At 52.1% G+C, this 15,063-nt stretch overlaps 1 protein-coding gene across 1 annotated transcript; it reads left to right on the forward strand.

Annotated features, from left to right (window-relative positions):
* The first annotated feature begins 7,176 nt into the window (after window positions 1-7,176).
* On the forward strand, window positions 7,177-14,777 carry SPINK2 (serine peptidase inhibitor Kazal type 2). The gene is made up of 4 exons (XM_051820245.2): window positions 7,177-7,335; window positions 7,878-7,921; window positions 12,343-12,452; window positions 14,494-14,777. The coding sequence occupies exons 1-4, from the start codon at window positions 7,281-7,283 to the stop codon at window positions 14,537-14,539; spliced, it is 255 nt and encodes an 84-aa protein (XP_051676205.1). The 5' UTR covers window positions 7,177-7,280; the 3' UTR covers window positions 14,540-14,777.
* Window positions 14,778-15,063: the final 286 nt, after the last annotated feature.

A 15,063-nucleotide genomic window follows, 5' to 3' on the forward strand; every position in this document is an offset into this window, starting at 1 on the left:
TGTCGCCACTTCCAGGCTGTTACGCATAAAGCTGCTCTGAACATTTGTGGATATTGCATGAACCTAAGTTGTCCTTTCTGTTGGAGCAAGTGCCCAAGAACGTGAAGACGGAGGCACAGGGCATTTGCACACTCGGTTTGAAAAGAAACTTCGTTCAGAGCGGTGGTGCCATTTTATGTTTCTACAGAGTGGTCCAGTCTCTCCACATTCTTGCCAGCGTTTGATGCTATCGCTATTTTTTAATCTTAGCCATTCTGCCAGGTATGTAATGTTATTGCATTGTGACTTATTCTGATTTCTCTAGTGGCTATGAGGTTGTATTTTTTTTTTTTAAAGATTTATTTATTTATTTAAAAGTCAGTTACACACAGAGAAAGAGAGACAGAGATAAGTCTTCCATCCACTTGTTTTGTTCCCCAAATGGCTGCAACCACCAGAGCTATGCTGATCTGAAGCCAGGAGCCAGGAGTTTCTTCCAGGTCTCTCATTCAAGTGCAGGAGCCCAAGGACTTGGGCCATCTTCCACTGCTTTCCCAGGCCATAGCAGAGGCTGGATTGGAAGAGGAGCAGCCGGGACTAGAACCAGCGCCCATATGGGATGCCGGCACTGCAGGTTGCGGTTTTATCCTCTACGCCACAGCGCCGGCCCCAAGGTTGCATTATTTTTGCTCTCTGTACATCCTCTCCAGTGAAACGTCCATTCATGTCTGTTGCCCATTTTCTAGTTGTATTGTTTCCCACATTTGAGTGTTGAGATCTCTTTATATTTTCCACATACCACTCCTTTGTTGGATTTGTGGTTTGCAAATATTTTTTCCTAGTTAAAAAATTTTTTTCATTTTTTTGTTTACAGATTCAGGAGCAAAGTTGTCAATTTTTATGAGGTCCAATTTATCATTTTTTTCTTGTAATGAATTAGGCTTTCTGTATCAAGTCTAAGGACACATTGTTTAGGTTCTAAAGCTTTTCTTCTTTGTTTCTCTCTAATATTTTAAAGTTCACATCTAACATTTACGTCCATGTTCCACTTTTAGTTATTTGGAGTGTTTACAGGGATTCCTGTATTATGCTTATGTCTGCATTTTATGGGCCTGGAATGGATGCTTTGGCTGGTGTGCAATGATCACACCGATCTAAGACCAGGCTGCCCCGAGCATGGAGCCTGTGAGGGCGGCCAGCGCTCCCGGCCCTTACGATTTCTGTTTGGAGGCTTGGCGCTGCTCTCTCCCTCTTCTTTCCAGACAGTTGAGAACGGAGTCACCCACGGTCCTGGTGGAGGCTCTCACCGCTTCCAGCTCACCGTGCTTTGGTGCCCGTTACCCAGCCTCCCTGCCCCACCCTCCCCTGCCTCTCCCACTCTCCGGTGGTCACTGTTCTACACGCAGATGGACAGGTGTTAGCTTCCTCGTGTGAGACAGAACATGTGACACCTGCCTGCCTCCATCTGGCTTACTTCCCTTAACATAATGTCTTCCAGTCCCACCCAGTTTGCTGATTCTGTTTTTAAGGGCAGAACAATGGTCCTTGGTGTACATACAGCACATTGTTTTTATGCATCCAGCCATTGATAGAGACCAGGCTAGTCCCGTATCTGGGCTATTGTGGAGTGTGCTGCAGTGAGACGGGAGTGCTAGTGTCCCTCTGTCTGCTGATTCTAGTGCCTTTAGATGTGTACTTAGAGTGGGACAGCTGCGTCGTATGGTGTGTCTGGTTTCAGGTTTTTGTTTGTTTGTTTGTTTGTTTGACAAGCAGAGTTAGATAGTGAGAGAGAGAGAGAGAGAGAGAGAGAGAGAAAAGTCTTCGTTCCGTTGGTTCACTCCCCAGATGGCCGCTACAGCCAGTGCCCTGCACCAATCCATCCGAAGCCAGGAGCCAGGTGCTTCCTCCTGGTCTCCCATGCAGGTGCAGGGCCCAAGCACTTGGGCCGTCCTCCACTGCCCTCCCAGGCCACAGCAGAGAGCTGGACTGGAAGAGGAGCAACCAGGACAGAACAGTGCCCCAACTGGGACAGAACCAGTGCCCCATCTGGGACTAGACCCTGGGGTGCCAGCGCTGCAGGTGGAGGATTAGCCTAGTGGGCCGCAGCACCGGCCAGTTTCAGGTTTTTTAAGGCACTTCCATACTGTCCTCCACAGTGGCTATACCAATTTACATTCCCACCAATAGTATGTAAGAGTGCCCATTAGAATCAATCTTTTTAAAGATTTGTTTTTATTTATTTGAAAGGCAGAGTGATAGGGAGGGGAAGAAACAGAGAGAGAGAGAGAGAGAGAGAGAGAGAGAGGTCTTCCACTCCCAGTTCATTCCCCAAATGGCCGCAATGGCCAGGGCTGAGCCAGACTGAAGCCAGGAGCCTGGAACTCATCTGGGGGTCCTCCTTGTGAGGCACGGGCCCAGCTGCTGGAGCCATTTTCCACTACCCAGGTGCGTTAGCAGGGAGCTGGGTGAGAAGAGAAGCAGAGCCGGGACTTGGTCCAGTGCTCTGATGTGGGATGTCAGTGCTGCTGGACCCTGGGATCAGTGATCAAGTATGGATTGGACGATATCCCCCTATGAGGTTGTAGCCCGGCAGTAAAAACTAAAGGTCAATGTCAGACCTCTTTGGGTATTTCAGGAGGAAGGAAGAATTATTTTGAATGAAGTGACCAGATAACATGATGAAAAGAAATATTTTGCTTCAATTTCCTGAATGCTTTATCAAATTCTCACTCATTTTGAGCTGTGGGTGTCTAAGCAGCAAGGACTACCTTAGAAAGCACAAAAAATAAAATCCCAATGCTTATGCACTAAAGAGCTCCAGCTGCTGCCTGTTGTACCATCTGACAAACATGCTGGTGGCCAGCCCCGCCATTTTCACGCGGCACGTTGGACCCAGGGTCAGCAGCCCATGGCCTGTGGTCCCTGTGTGACCAGCTGCCCATTTTTGTGAGGTGGTAGTGGAATACACCCACTGCCGCTCATGGACTCTGGGCCTCACCTGCTCTCCCGATGCAAAGGCAGTGTGGACCGCTTGAGACAGCCTGGGCGAGCCAGCAAGTGTAAGGTGTCCAGCACCTGGCCGTTTACAGCCAGTGGTGTTGGCCTTGCTCGTGGCTGCTAAACACCGAGACAGCCGTGGAGAGGACCAGAGCATGAAACACGCACTGCCTTCCCCGCATCATTTGTAACGTCTACCAGGACAGGGCAATGCTTTCTTCAGAAGCTGGAATTCCTAGCATCCAGCCCTGAGCTTTGTCCCCAAACCTACCCTCAGATCTTGTGTTCCTAAGCAAATGTATGTGGTGTTTGGTAACAGACACCCAAAAAGTTCAGAAAAACCTTTCTCTAAATGTGCGTTTTATTAATCTCTAACTTAAAAAATGCAAAATAAGCAATCTCCAGTCTTCGTGGTTCCAAGAACTTAACATTTTGTGACTCAGAAAGCTAGCAACGCTCGTTCCAGATCTCCTGTCGACATCAAGCAGAACAGTGCTGAGAACGGAGCCAAGTGTGGGCCCTCCCAGGGGAGTTTAAAACGGCACATTGTCTTCTTGTCCCAGAACACGACACTGCTTTGGTGGAGGGTAGGGTATGGGGCTGTGCCGGTCATTGGGTTATTCTAGGTCAGCTCCACACTGCTCTGTAATCTGCAGGCCCCGTTTCTGCATTGCCAGCTGGCTTCCAGGTGGTTCTGCCCACAGAAGCAAGAGGGGGACACGAGGAAGCAAGAGGAGAGGGAAGAGGCTTACTGCCATGTGCTGATTCTTCTAACAGTTTTGTTTGTTTATCTATTTGCTTCTTTATTTGCAAGGCAGAGTGACAGCGAGAGAAGGAGACAGATAGAAAATAGAGAGAGTATAGAGCAGACAGAGAGAAGAGAGATCTTCCGTCCATTGGTTCACTCCCGAAATGAGCGCAACAGCTGGGGCTGGGCCAGACAGAAGCCAGGAGCCGGGAACTCCCTCGGGATCTCCCATGTGGCTGGCGGGAATCCAAGTATTTGGGCCATCATCTGCTGTCTCCCAGGATGCATGTTAATGCAAAGCCAGGTCTTGAGCCAGGCACGCCAGTCCGGGGTAAGGGCAGCCCAAGGTGCAGCTCCCTCCACTCTGCTGCAATGCCAGTCCCTCCCTGTCTCTTGCAGCAGTGCCCCCGTGATGGCCCTTTGTCTGCCCCGGTGGAGACAGCTGGCCCCAGTCCCCAGCCTCACACACTCTCAGAACAGCCATCTGGTTCCCCTGCCCTGAGCCCTTCCTGCCAGGGCCTGGTCCTCCCAGTTCCCTTTGCTACCTGGACCCCGGAGGGTTGCCCTCTCGGCATGCCACCTGTTGCTCCCTTTCTGATTCTCACTTCGCCAGTACTAGTTTAGCCTACTTTTTTCTTCTTAATTTTTTTATTGTTTGTATTTATTTGAAAAAGAAAGAGAGGGCGAGACCTACAGCCAGCTGGTTCAATCCCCAATGCCCACAACAGCCAGGGCTGAAGCTAGGAGCCTGGAATTCAATCTGGGTCTCCCACATGGGTGGCACTGACTTAATTACTTGAGCTGTCACCTGCTACCTCCCAGGGTCTGGTCTACATTAGCAGGAAGCTGGAATTTGGAACTGGGACTCAAACCCAGGCACTCTAACATGGGATATGGGCCTCCCAACAGGCAGTAGCTGCTAGGCCAAATGCCTGTCCCAAAGTATTTTTCTTCCCTAAACTTCTCATGAAGTTACTGGATAGCCCCAAAAGCTGTATTCAGAATCAGTGCATGCTTTCAAAGGGAGCTTCTCAAGGAAGAAGACTTGAAAACTCGAGGCACTGTTGGGGAGTGGTGATGCATGCGTATTTTTTTAGGATAAACTTCTCTTTTAATGCATTTTTAACGTTTAATTCTTTTTTTTTTAAAGATTTATTTATTTATTTGAAAGGCAGAGTTACACACACACACACACACACACACACAGGTCTTCCATCTGCTGGTTCACCCTCCAAATGGCCGCAACGGCCAGAGCTGCACTGATCCGAAGCCAGGAGCCAGGTGCTTCCTCCAGGTCTCCCACATGGGTGCAGGGGCCCAAGGACTTGGACCATCTTCCACTGCTTTCCCAGGCCATAGCAGAGAGCTGGATCGGAAGAGGGGCAGCTGGGACTAGAACTGGCAGCCATATGGGATGCCGGCACTGCAGGCAGAGGCTTAGTCCACTATGCCACAGCGCCAGCCCCTGCATATTGTGCTTCCAACCTTTTAAATGCTCTACCGAAGTTGTAGAATTTACTAGTTATATATATATATATGTGTGTGTATACACACACACACACATACCCTCTTACAAATTCTTAAACATTTCCTGCTTTTTCATGCAAGACCGGAGAGAACAAAATTCGTTAATTGTGTTGTGACTGCCAGCACGTGTTAAGTAACAACTTGGAGAGTCACGTGGGGACCCACCAGGCGTTGGCTGAGCACCAGGAGGTCCTGCAGGCACATGGAAAGCAGCACTTGGACAAGGACAGAGTCCTGGTGTAGCACTTAATCCTGCAGGGGCAGGACACGGTGCTGGTGGAACAGTGCCCCGGACCCCGTGGTGCTGCCTCTGGAGCTTGGGGGGGAGTGGGATGCGGCATAGTGGGGGTAGGTCATTGCTCTCCCATTCCAGGTGCCCAAGGTCTGGAAGACGTGGATCCCATGCACCTAGACTCAGCTATAAGGGGCTGGCGCTGTGGCTCGGCGGGTTCACGCCATATGGGATGCCGGTTCAAGACCCGGCCGCTCCACTTCCCATCCAGCTCTCTGCTGTGGCCTGGGAAAGCAGTGGAGGATGGCCCAAGTCCTTGGGTCCCTGCACCCATGTGGGAGACCTGGCGGAAGCTCCTGGCTCCTGGCTTCGATCAGCACAGCTCTAGCTGTTGCGGTCAACTGGAGAATGAACCAGTGGATGGAAGACCTCTCTCTGTCTCTCTCTGCCTCTCCTTCTCTCTGTATAACTCTTTCAAATAAATAAATAAATCTTAAAAAAGAAAACCCAGCTGTGGCTGGACCTGTGGGTGCATCATATGGTCTTGGTAAGCTTCAGTTCTTCTTAGCCGTTTGCTTGGGTTCACACAGGTAGCTTCCTAGTGGTTTGTTGCATTCTGTGGGCATTCCTTTCCTTTAGGTAAATTAAGCTCTTAAGTCCATAGAACCCCCTCTATTCATTCATCAACATCTCCGGGTGCTGGCTATGCAGCATAAACCAACAAGAATCACTCTCCTTTTGGAGTTTACCTGGGAGAGGAGGATCGTGAACAGAACTCAAGTTGGCGCTGGCGCTGTGGTGCAGAGGGTTAAGCCACCATCTGCCTCTCCGCATTCCATATGAGAGCTGATTCCAGTACCCACTGATCCACTTCCCATCCAGCTCCCTGCTAACACGCCTGGGAAGGCAGCAGAGGATGGCCCAAGCGCTTGGGCCCCTGCACCTATGTAGGAGACCAGGAAGAAGTTCCAGGCTCCTGGCTTCAGCCTGGCTCCGCCCTCGACATTGCAGCCATCTGGGGAGTGCACCAGGGGATGGAAGATCTCTGTCTTACAGAGACGTTTGAGAGCTGCCTTTCAAATATATAATACATTTATAAAAAATAATTCGGCCGGCACTGCGGCTCACTAGGCTAATCCTCCGCCTGCGGTGCCAGCACCCTGGATTCTAGTCCTGGTTGGGGAGCTGGATTCTGTCCCAGTTGCTCCTCTTCCAGTCCAGCTCTCTGCTGTGGCCCAGGAAGGCAGTGGAGGATGGCCCAGGTCCTTGGGCCCTGCACCTGCATGGGAGACCAGGAGGAAGCACCTGGCTCCTGGCTTCAGATCGGCACAGCGCCCCGGCCGGCCGTAGTGGCCATTTGGGGGGTGAACCAACGGAAAAGGAAGACCTTTCTCTCTGTCTCCCCCTCACTGTCTAACTCTGCCTGTCAATAAATAAATAAATAAATAAAATCTTTTTAAAAAAGCAAATAATAAATCCTTAAAAGTCTTCCCCAGGCGTTCTCACCCTTACAGCTCCGAGTCTAGCGTTGAGACCACTTCTCATCTCCCAGGCAAAGCCTTCTCCGGCCCCGCCCAGCCCCGCCCATCGCCCATTGCCCCGCCCCAGACCCGCCCATCTCGCCCCAGCCCAGCCCCTGCCCGGCCCCGCCCTCCTCGCTGCCCAGCCCTTCGCCCCTCCCCAGACCCGCCCTGCTCGCCGCCCCGCCCACCGCCCCGCCCCCAGCCCCGAGCTCCCGGTGCGCGTGGCGCCGTCCGCGGGGTCCGCGCAGTCCCGGCGGCCCACGACGTGGGGAGGATGGCGCTCGCGGAGCTGCGCTTGGTGCTGTTGCTCTTGGCCGGGGCCCTGGCAGGTAGCGCTCCCTGAGGGCCAGGCGAGCAGCCACCCGCGCCGGGGCGCCTCGGGGGGAAGCATCGGGCCGGCGCCGCGCTGTCCCGGCTCCGGGAGATTTAGGCCACCGGCCCCGCGCGCCCGTTAGTGGCGGTTCCCCGCCGTGGGCGCTGCCCCGAGGACCCGGCGGCGCCCCTTGGTTGGTAGCCGGCTGGGCCAGCCGCTGCTTCAGCGTGTGCCCCCGTCTGCTCGTGGTGTCTTGGAGCAGGGTGGTTGTGCCCAGGCCCGCGTGTTGGGTTTGTAGAGTCCGCGGGGGACGTCCGGGGCCTTGCAGTGGAGAGTGGCCCTGAGAAGGGGCCGAGTCTGGCCAGAGCCCGGGCGTGGGCCCCGGCTGCCGGGTCGGTTCTCCCCAGGTCGGGTGGGGACCGGAGTGGCCGTGCGTCCTGCGCCGTGGACAGCAGCCCGTGTGGGGGCGCTGGCTGGGGACGAGAGGAGGATGTGGCTCGAAGCTCACCAGCCGGCTCCGGCCCTGTTCTGTAATCTGCCTCTGTTTTCCTCTTTCAGCCTCTGCGGACTCTCAGTTCGGGCAGCCTTCAGAGTATAGAACAGTAAGTGGGAAACCACTCGCGTTTTCCTCGTGGACACCGGGAGACGCGAACCGCTTTGCTTGGGGGCTGGTGTTAGGGTCTGATCTGCCGTTTTACGAACTGTCGTCTGCTTTAGAAAGCCGGTGCTCGCTGGCCCATCTTGTCCCTCCCTCCCTCTCTTCCCGCCCCCCTTTCCTTCCTTCCTTTCAATAAATGCATTTACTGAATTTTTTCAAAGATTTATTTATTTGAAAGGCAGTTACAGACACCACCCCCTATCCTCCACCCCCAGAGAGAGAGAGAGAGTTTTCATCCACTGGTTCATTCCCCAAATAGCCACAATGACCCAGGCTGAGCCATGCCACAGCTAGGGGCCTGGAACTCCATCTGGGCCTTCCATATGGGTGACGGGGCCCCAAGTACTTGGTCCCTCTTCTGCTGCTTTCCCAGGCGCAGTAGCAGGAGGTTGGCTCGAGATGGAGCAGCCGGGACTCGAACCCTCATCCATGTGGGATGCTGGTGTCGCAGGCAGGGGCAGCCGGCTAACCCTTTGGATTCAGATAGGAGTGTAACTTTTCCTTGAAAGTAGTTCAGTCTTCACTGGCCTCAGAGCTGTGCTTGCTTTTTTGTCTTCTCTAGTAATTCAAGAAGTCCATGGCTGGAGAGTTGTGCTTTATCACATCAATCTGTGGGTGTCAATGGCACAGCGCTCCCAGGAGAACAAGCCAAGGCTGTTTACTGAGAGCTTGCAGAGCAAGGGAGCAGCCTGGTATGGGAGAGGGACAGGCGCGGGTCATGCCGAGCAGCCATGGGGCTTTCCATGTCAGGCAGCCTCCGGCTGGCCTTAAGGTGGAGTCAAGGACGAAAGGTAGGAAGCGCCGTCGGTTCAGGAAGTCCCGGCCTTCTGGTGCTGATTGCTGTCTGGCTTCCTGGCCTGTTGCTGGCGGGAGCCGCCTGGCTTCCTCGAAGGCTGACTTGGGCTGGTTTTGCTATGCTGCGGCTTAGTTTCCCGGGCAGGTGGCTACAGTTCTTTTTCTACGAGGAGTGTTTCAAGAATGTTATGGGAAAGGTGTATTATGAACAAGCTATGCATGGACTTCAAAAAGTTTGCACCGAAGTTAGCTTATTTGTTTTTGTTTTAAGATGTATTTATTTGAAAGGCTGAGAGACAGAGGGAAAAGGGAGACAGATCTTCTCACTCCTCAAATGACCACAACTCTGCGCCAGCTCTGGGCCAGGCTGAAGCCAGCAGCCAGGAACTCCATGTGGGTCTTGGATGTGGGTGGCAGGGGCCCAAGGACTTGGACCATCTTCCACTGCCTGCCCGCAAGCATTAACAGGAACCTGGATTGAGTGGAGTACCAGGACTTGAACCTGTACTCTGATGTGGGATGGTGGCACGGTAGGCAGTGGCTTAACCTGATGAGCCACAGTGCCAGCCCCAAGCCTGTCTTTTAGTCGCATTTTCTGTGACCTTTTTCAAGTCCCCTTGGAGGATCTGGTTGTTACCTGTCTGCGCATTCAGTCTCCATTCTCACGGTGACCTTGTCAGATAGCTGTTGCTGGATTAACATCAGCGGGTTAAGCCACTGCAGGTGTTTGGGCGGTAGTTGACCTCTTCCAGGAAGGCTTCCAGCCCTGCGTCCTTCCTCCAAAGCACACAGACATGCACTTTCTCTGTGCTGCTGTTGAATACGGTGCCGTCATCACCGTGGCACCCATGTGCCCCGCCCTGTTCCACATGCTTTCTGTGTTCCATCTTTGCTAACACTGTGAGGTGGGCATGATTACCCCGTGGTGAGGGTCACTTGGGTATTATAGAACCAAACTTCCAGTCCAGGCAGTCTGACTGCGGGTCCTGTGCTTCTCACTACCCCGGCCTGGAACTGAATTGTGATTCCTCATTCACCTGTCTCCCGGCAAGGAAGCCACACTGCAGGGGTCAGACATGATGGCCCGCAGGGCCCAGTTCTCAGCTCCCTGTGGGTGCCCAGTAGTGCTCTTGGGTCACGTGACTCAGTTACCTTGGGTCTGGTCTCCTTTCAGAAAAAGAATCCCCCTGCCTTTGTCTCGGGGTGAGGTGAGTGTGGTGCCCACGGTGTGTGAAGTGTGAGGACATGGTCCCACTCAGGAGGCAGGGCAGGTGCGCAGGGCCTGCCCGGTTTAGAAGGATTATTAAAAGGGTGACTCACCAGGGAGCTCCTTGGTTTTTCCTGTCCATTTCCATTGCTACTTGCCAAGTTGCAGCCCCCATTACCTCTCGCCTAGGTTTGCTTAGAAACCCCCAGCTTGGCCGGCGCCGCGGCTCACTAGGTTAATCCTCCGCCTGTGGCATCGGCACACCAGGTTCTAGTCCCAGTCGGGGCACCAGATTCTGTCCCAGTTGCTCCTCTTCCAGTCCAGCTCTCTGCTGTGGCCCAGGAAGGCAGTGGAGGATGGCCCAAGTGCTTGGGCCCTGCACCCCATGGGAGACCAGGAGAAGCACCTGGCTCCTGGCTTCGGATCAGCGCAGCACACCAGCCACAGCACAGCGGCCATGGTGGCCATTTGGGGGGTGAACCAACGGAAAAGGAAGACCTTTCTCTCTGTCTCTCTCTCTCACTGTCTAACTTTGCCTGTCAAAAAAATTAAAAAAAAATATATATATATATATAAAGAAACCCCCAGCTGGTCTTCCCAACCCTCTTGCTATGGCAACTGGAACTCCGACCTTGAGCCTAGCATGTCCTTGTGCAGACCCTGCCGGACTTCCTGTTGCCCTCAGAGCAAGTGCCCCGAATGCAGACTGCCCTTCTACCTAGCCCCTCTGCTGCCCTCTCTCAGCTTGCGCTCCTCCCTCCGCATCCCAGTGTCACGCTGTTTCCATCCCTGGCTCTCTGAAGTGAGCCTTCCGTTTCCGACACTGTTCCTTGTCTTTGCGGCTGAATGTTAAGCTCAGTTTGTTTTTTTAAAGATTTATTTATTTGCTTAAGAGGCTTAGTTAGAAAGAGATACAGACAGAGAGAGAGAGAGACTTCCATGGTTCACTGCCCAGATAGCCACAATGGCTGGAGCTGGGCTGATCTGAAGCCATGAGCCAGGAGCTTCTTCCTGGTCTCCCACATGGGTGCAGGGGTCCAAGCACTTGGGCCATCCTTTACTGCTTTCCCAGGCCATAGCAGAGAGCTGGATTGGAAGAGGAGCAGCTGGGACTTGAACTGGTACCCATATGGGATACTGGCACTGCAGGCAGATACTTAACCCAGTATGCCACTGCACTGGCCTCTGTTCTCTTAATTTTATTTTTGGATTATTTCTTGCTAGTGTGCAGAATAAAGTTGATTTTTGTACATTGATTTTTGTATCCTATAATTTTGTGAACTTGGTTATTCTATGTTTTTTGGTGGGTATTCCTTAGGACTTTCTACATATAAGATTGGTATCTTTGAATACAGTTTTACTTCATTTTCAGTCTTTGATTTTATTTATTTTCTTTGCCCAATTGTCCTGGTGAGAAGCTTCAGTACAGTGTTGAATACAGGAGGCGAGAGTGGACATTTTTGACTTGTTTCTGGTTGTAGGGAAAAGCATGTAGTCTTTTACCATTAAGTAAAATACTTCCTGTGTTTTTTTTTCTTTAAAATAGTGCCTTTTATCAGGTTGAACAAGTTCCCTTCTATTCCTAGTTTGTTTAGTGCTTTTAAAGATTCATTTGTTTTTATTTATTTAAAAGACAGAGGGAGATCATCCATGCACTGGTTCGTTCTTCAAATGTCTCCAGCAGCCAGGGCTGGGCCAGGTCAAAGCTGGGAGCCCAGAACTCAATCCAGGTCTCCCACGTGGATGGCAGGGACCCAAGTACTTGAGCCATCATCTGCTGCTTCCCGGGGTGCGCATTCGCAGGAAGCTGAATCGGAAGTGAGAGTCTAGATTCTGGCACTTCTGGTACAGTACGCGGGCATCCTAACGGGCCACAAGGCCCCCCCTGCCACGAACTTTTCTGAAGTGTTTGTGTCTCAGAAACAGAGCAGGTCGTCTATTAAGCTTTGGTTGAAGTGGGACTCTGCCCCGTGGTCTGATTACCATACCAGTTCCAGTCCTGGCCCTGCTGGAGACAAGCGGCTAGTGATGGACTATCCCAAAACGTGAGTGGTGCTGAGTGTGTGAAACCCCGCTTTAAAGAAACCAAAGTGGAGCTCGTAGACGATAGGTTATGGATATCAGCTGTGGCAGCACACAGAACTCATGATTAGTGACACATTCAAAGAAACCTGGACTTTTGCATTGGAAAAATTCTCCCTCTCTCTCTCTTTCTCTGTCTCTTTTTTTGCAGAAAATAGAAATATTTTTGTGGAATATCTCTAAGAATTCGAGGGACACTCTAGACCTTACTCCCCCTGAGCTATTTTGTAATGAGTGTGTCGCAATTCATTCTCTGTCTTCTGTCTCCCTTCCTCTTCCAGCCGAACTGCGCGCAGTATAAGTTACCAGGCTGCCCCAGGGACTTCAACCCCGTGTGTGGAAGCGACATGTCCACTTACCCCAACGAATGCACTCTGTGCATGAAGATCAGGTAACGGGGCGTTGTGGCCGCGACAGCGCGGCAGCTGCAGCTCTGTTCTTTTCTTGGGTTTAGATTCCTCCTTAGGAGGCTGTGACTTTTCCTGTTTTTTTTTTTTTTTTTTTTTTTTTTTTTTTTTTAAGACTTTTTTTTTTTTTTTTAAGATTTATTTATTTGAAAGACAGATACAGAGAGAGGTAGAGACAGAGAGAGAGGTCTTCCATCTGCTGGTTCACTCCCCAGATGGCTGCAATGACCGGGGCTGTGCCCATCTGAAGCCAGGAGCCAGGAGCTTCTTCCGGGTCTCCCACACGGGTGCAGGGGCCCAAGGACTTGGGCCATCTTCCACTGCTTTCCCAGGCCATAGCAGAGAGCTGGGTTGGAAGAGGAGCAGCTGGGACTAGAACCGGCGCCCATGGCTGTGACTTTTCCTTACACTTAAGCCTCAAATGTGACATGAGTAGTTCTAGTTCTGACTGACATTTACAAAGCCGCAGATCCTCAGTGCGTTTTCCTGGTCGGAGTTGGAGGATGAGGTAGGCGCTCAGGCAGCTGCTGACCAGCTCAGCCAGTGGGGGCACCTCCGTCCTTAAGGGTGCAGGGAGGAGCTGAGCTCTGCAGAGCATTCAGTCTTTGCAACTCAGAAGGTGCGTGCAGACGGCCTGCCCACGTGGTCCTGCCGGTCTGGAAGCAGGAGCCCTGACAGGTGTGTGCTACCTGTCTCCCTTCAGGTAACACACACACAGCTCCCAGGGGCCCTGGGTCCGCCTCTGGGGGCGTGACTTTGTATAGCAGGGGTCCATTCTCAACCGCAGCCTTTACCCAGACACCTCGGCCATCTCTGAGTGAGTCTTTGGGGTGCATGCCCTAGGGTGAGGGAAAAAGGGGCAGAAAGGGGACTTTCACTCTGGGAGAAATCTAGTATGTAGTGATGGGTCTTTTAAAAATGAAAAAAAAATTTTATTTGAAAGTTAGAGACAGAGATCTGACATCTGCTGGTTCAGTTCCCAAATGCCAGCAACAGCTGGTGCTGGAGCAGGCTGGAGCTAGGGGCTAGGCATTCCTCCAGGTCTCCTTCACCAGCGGGAGTGTTTGGAGGAGTTACGCTGCACCTGCTACCTCCCAGAGTGTGTGTTAGTGGGCAGCAGAGCTGGGACTCGAACCCAGGGATTACCATTTGGGATGCCTGCCCCATTGCCTGCCCTGGCATGAGTTTTTTAAGAGAATTATTTACGTTAATTAATTTGAAATGCAGAGAGGATGGGGGAGAGACAGAGTGATCTTCCACCTGCTGGTTCTATCCCCAAGTGCCTTCAATGACTAGGGCTGGGCCAGGCCAAAGCCAAGAGTCTATTTTAAAAAATATTTTATTTATTTAATTTTTAATATTTATTTAATATTATTTAATATTTTATTTATCTATCAGCATTACAGAGAGGCAGAGGCAGAGAGAGAGAAGAGGAAAGGAGGGGAGGGGAGGGGAAGAAAGAGAGGAGAAGGAGAGAAAGGGAGAGGGGGAGGGGGAGAGGGAGAGAGAGAAGAGGAGAGGAGGTCTTTCATCCACTGGTTCACTCCCCAAATGGCCACAACGGCCGGAGGTGGGCTAATCTGAAGCCAGGTATCAGGAGCTTCTTCCAGGTCTCCCCAGGTGCAAGGGCCCAAGGACATGGGTCATCTTCTGCTTTCCCAGGCCATAGCAGAGAGCTGGAAGGGAAGCAACGGAGCAGCCGGGACTTGAACTGGTGCCCATGTGGGATGTCAGCACTGTAGGCGGTGGCTTCACCCATTAAGCCACAGCACTGGCCCCAGCCGAGAGTCTAGAACTCCACCTGGGTCTCCCATGTGGATGGCAAGGGCCCAAGCACCTGAGCCATCATCTTCTGCCTCTCAGAATGCATTAGCAAGGAGCTGGATCCGAAGTGGAGCAGCAGGGTCTTGAACCGGCACTCCAATATGGATGCCAGTGTCACAAGCTATAGGTGAACTGTGCACCCCGGTGCCAGCCCCCAGCCTGGTGGGTAATGATTGTGCTTTTATGGTTGTTCCATTGCAGGGAGGACGGCCATGATATCAAAATCATCCGAAGTGAACCATGCTGAGGGCCGTGTCCAGAAGAGAAGGGGGAGGCACCACCCTCCCTGCCCGCCAGATGGACTTCAATCCCCCACCTCCCCCTTTGAGATTGTTAACCCACGTGTTCTGAGAGGAGACGTGGGCGAGAGCCATGTGTAGTGATGGAGAACTAAAAAAAGATCCTTTGCCCCTGTAATTGAACTTATTACCTAGCTGACCCATGTGTTGCTTTCTTTCCTTGTAATAAAATCACCATCGAATTCAGTGACTGCTGTTCTCTGTTGGGAATGCCATGCCCTCTGTAGGCGAGGCAGATTTTTATCTACATTCTTTTAGGGTGGAATGAGTGATAGGAGAATTGAATGGCTGTGATCAACAGAAAAAAGGACACACGTTTATCTAATACAAGTTATATGTGCATGGGTCTTCCGGAAGACATGGAGACCCCGGGACCCAGAGCTGAATCCCTGTGTACGGAGTGAGTTGGGTGAACGCTGGCGCTGTGACAGGTGAAGGGAGTGGGCAGAGAGGTGGACGGGAGGAGGAGGCT

Source organism: Oryctolagus cuniculus, chromosome 8, assembly GCF_964237555.1.
Source record: "Oryctolagus cuniculus chromosome 8, mOryCun1.1, whole genome shotgun sequence".
Lineage (NCBI taxonomy): Eukaryota > Metazoa > Chordata > Mammalia > Lagomorpha > Leporidae > Oryctolagus > Oryctolagus cuniculus.

Coding starts and splice junctions, on each gene's coding strand:
- SPINK2 (XM_051820245.2), top strand. CDS start 7,281: ATGGCGCTCGCGGAGCTGCGCTTGGTGCTGTTGCTCTTGGCCGGGGCC. Junction 7,336..7,877: donor CTTGGCCGGGGCCCTGGCAG/GTAGCGCTCCCT, acceptor TTCCTCTTTCAG/CCTCTGCGGACTCTCAGTTC. Junction 7,922..12,342: donor AGCCTTCAGAGTATAGAACA/GTAAGTGGGAAA, acceptor TTCCTCTTCCAG/CCGAACTGCGCGCAGTATAA.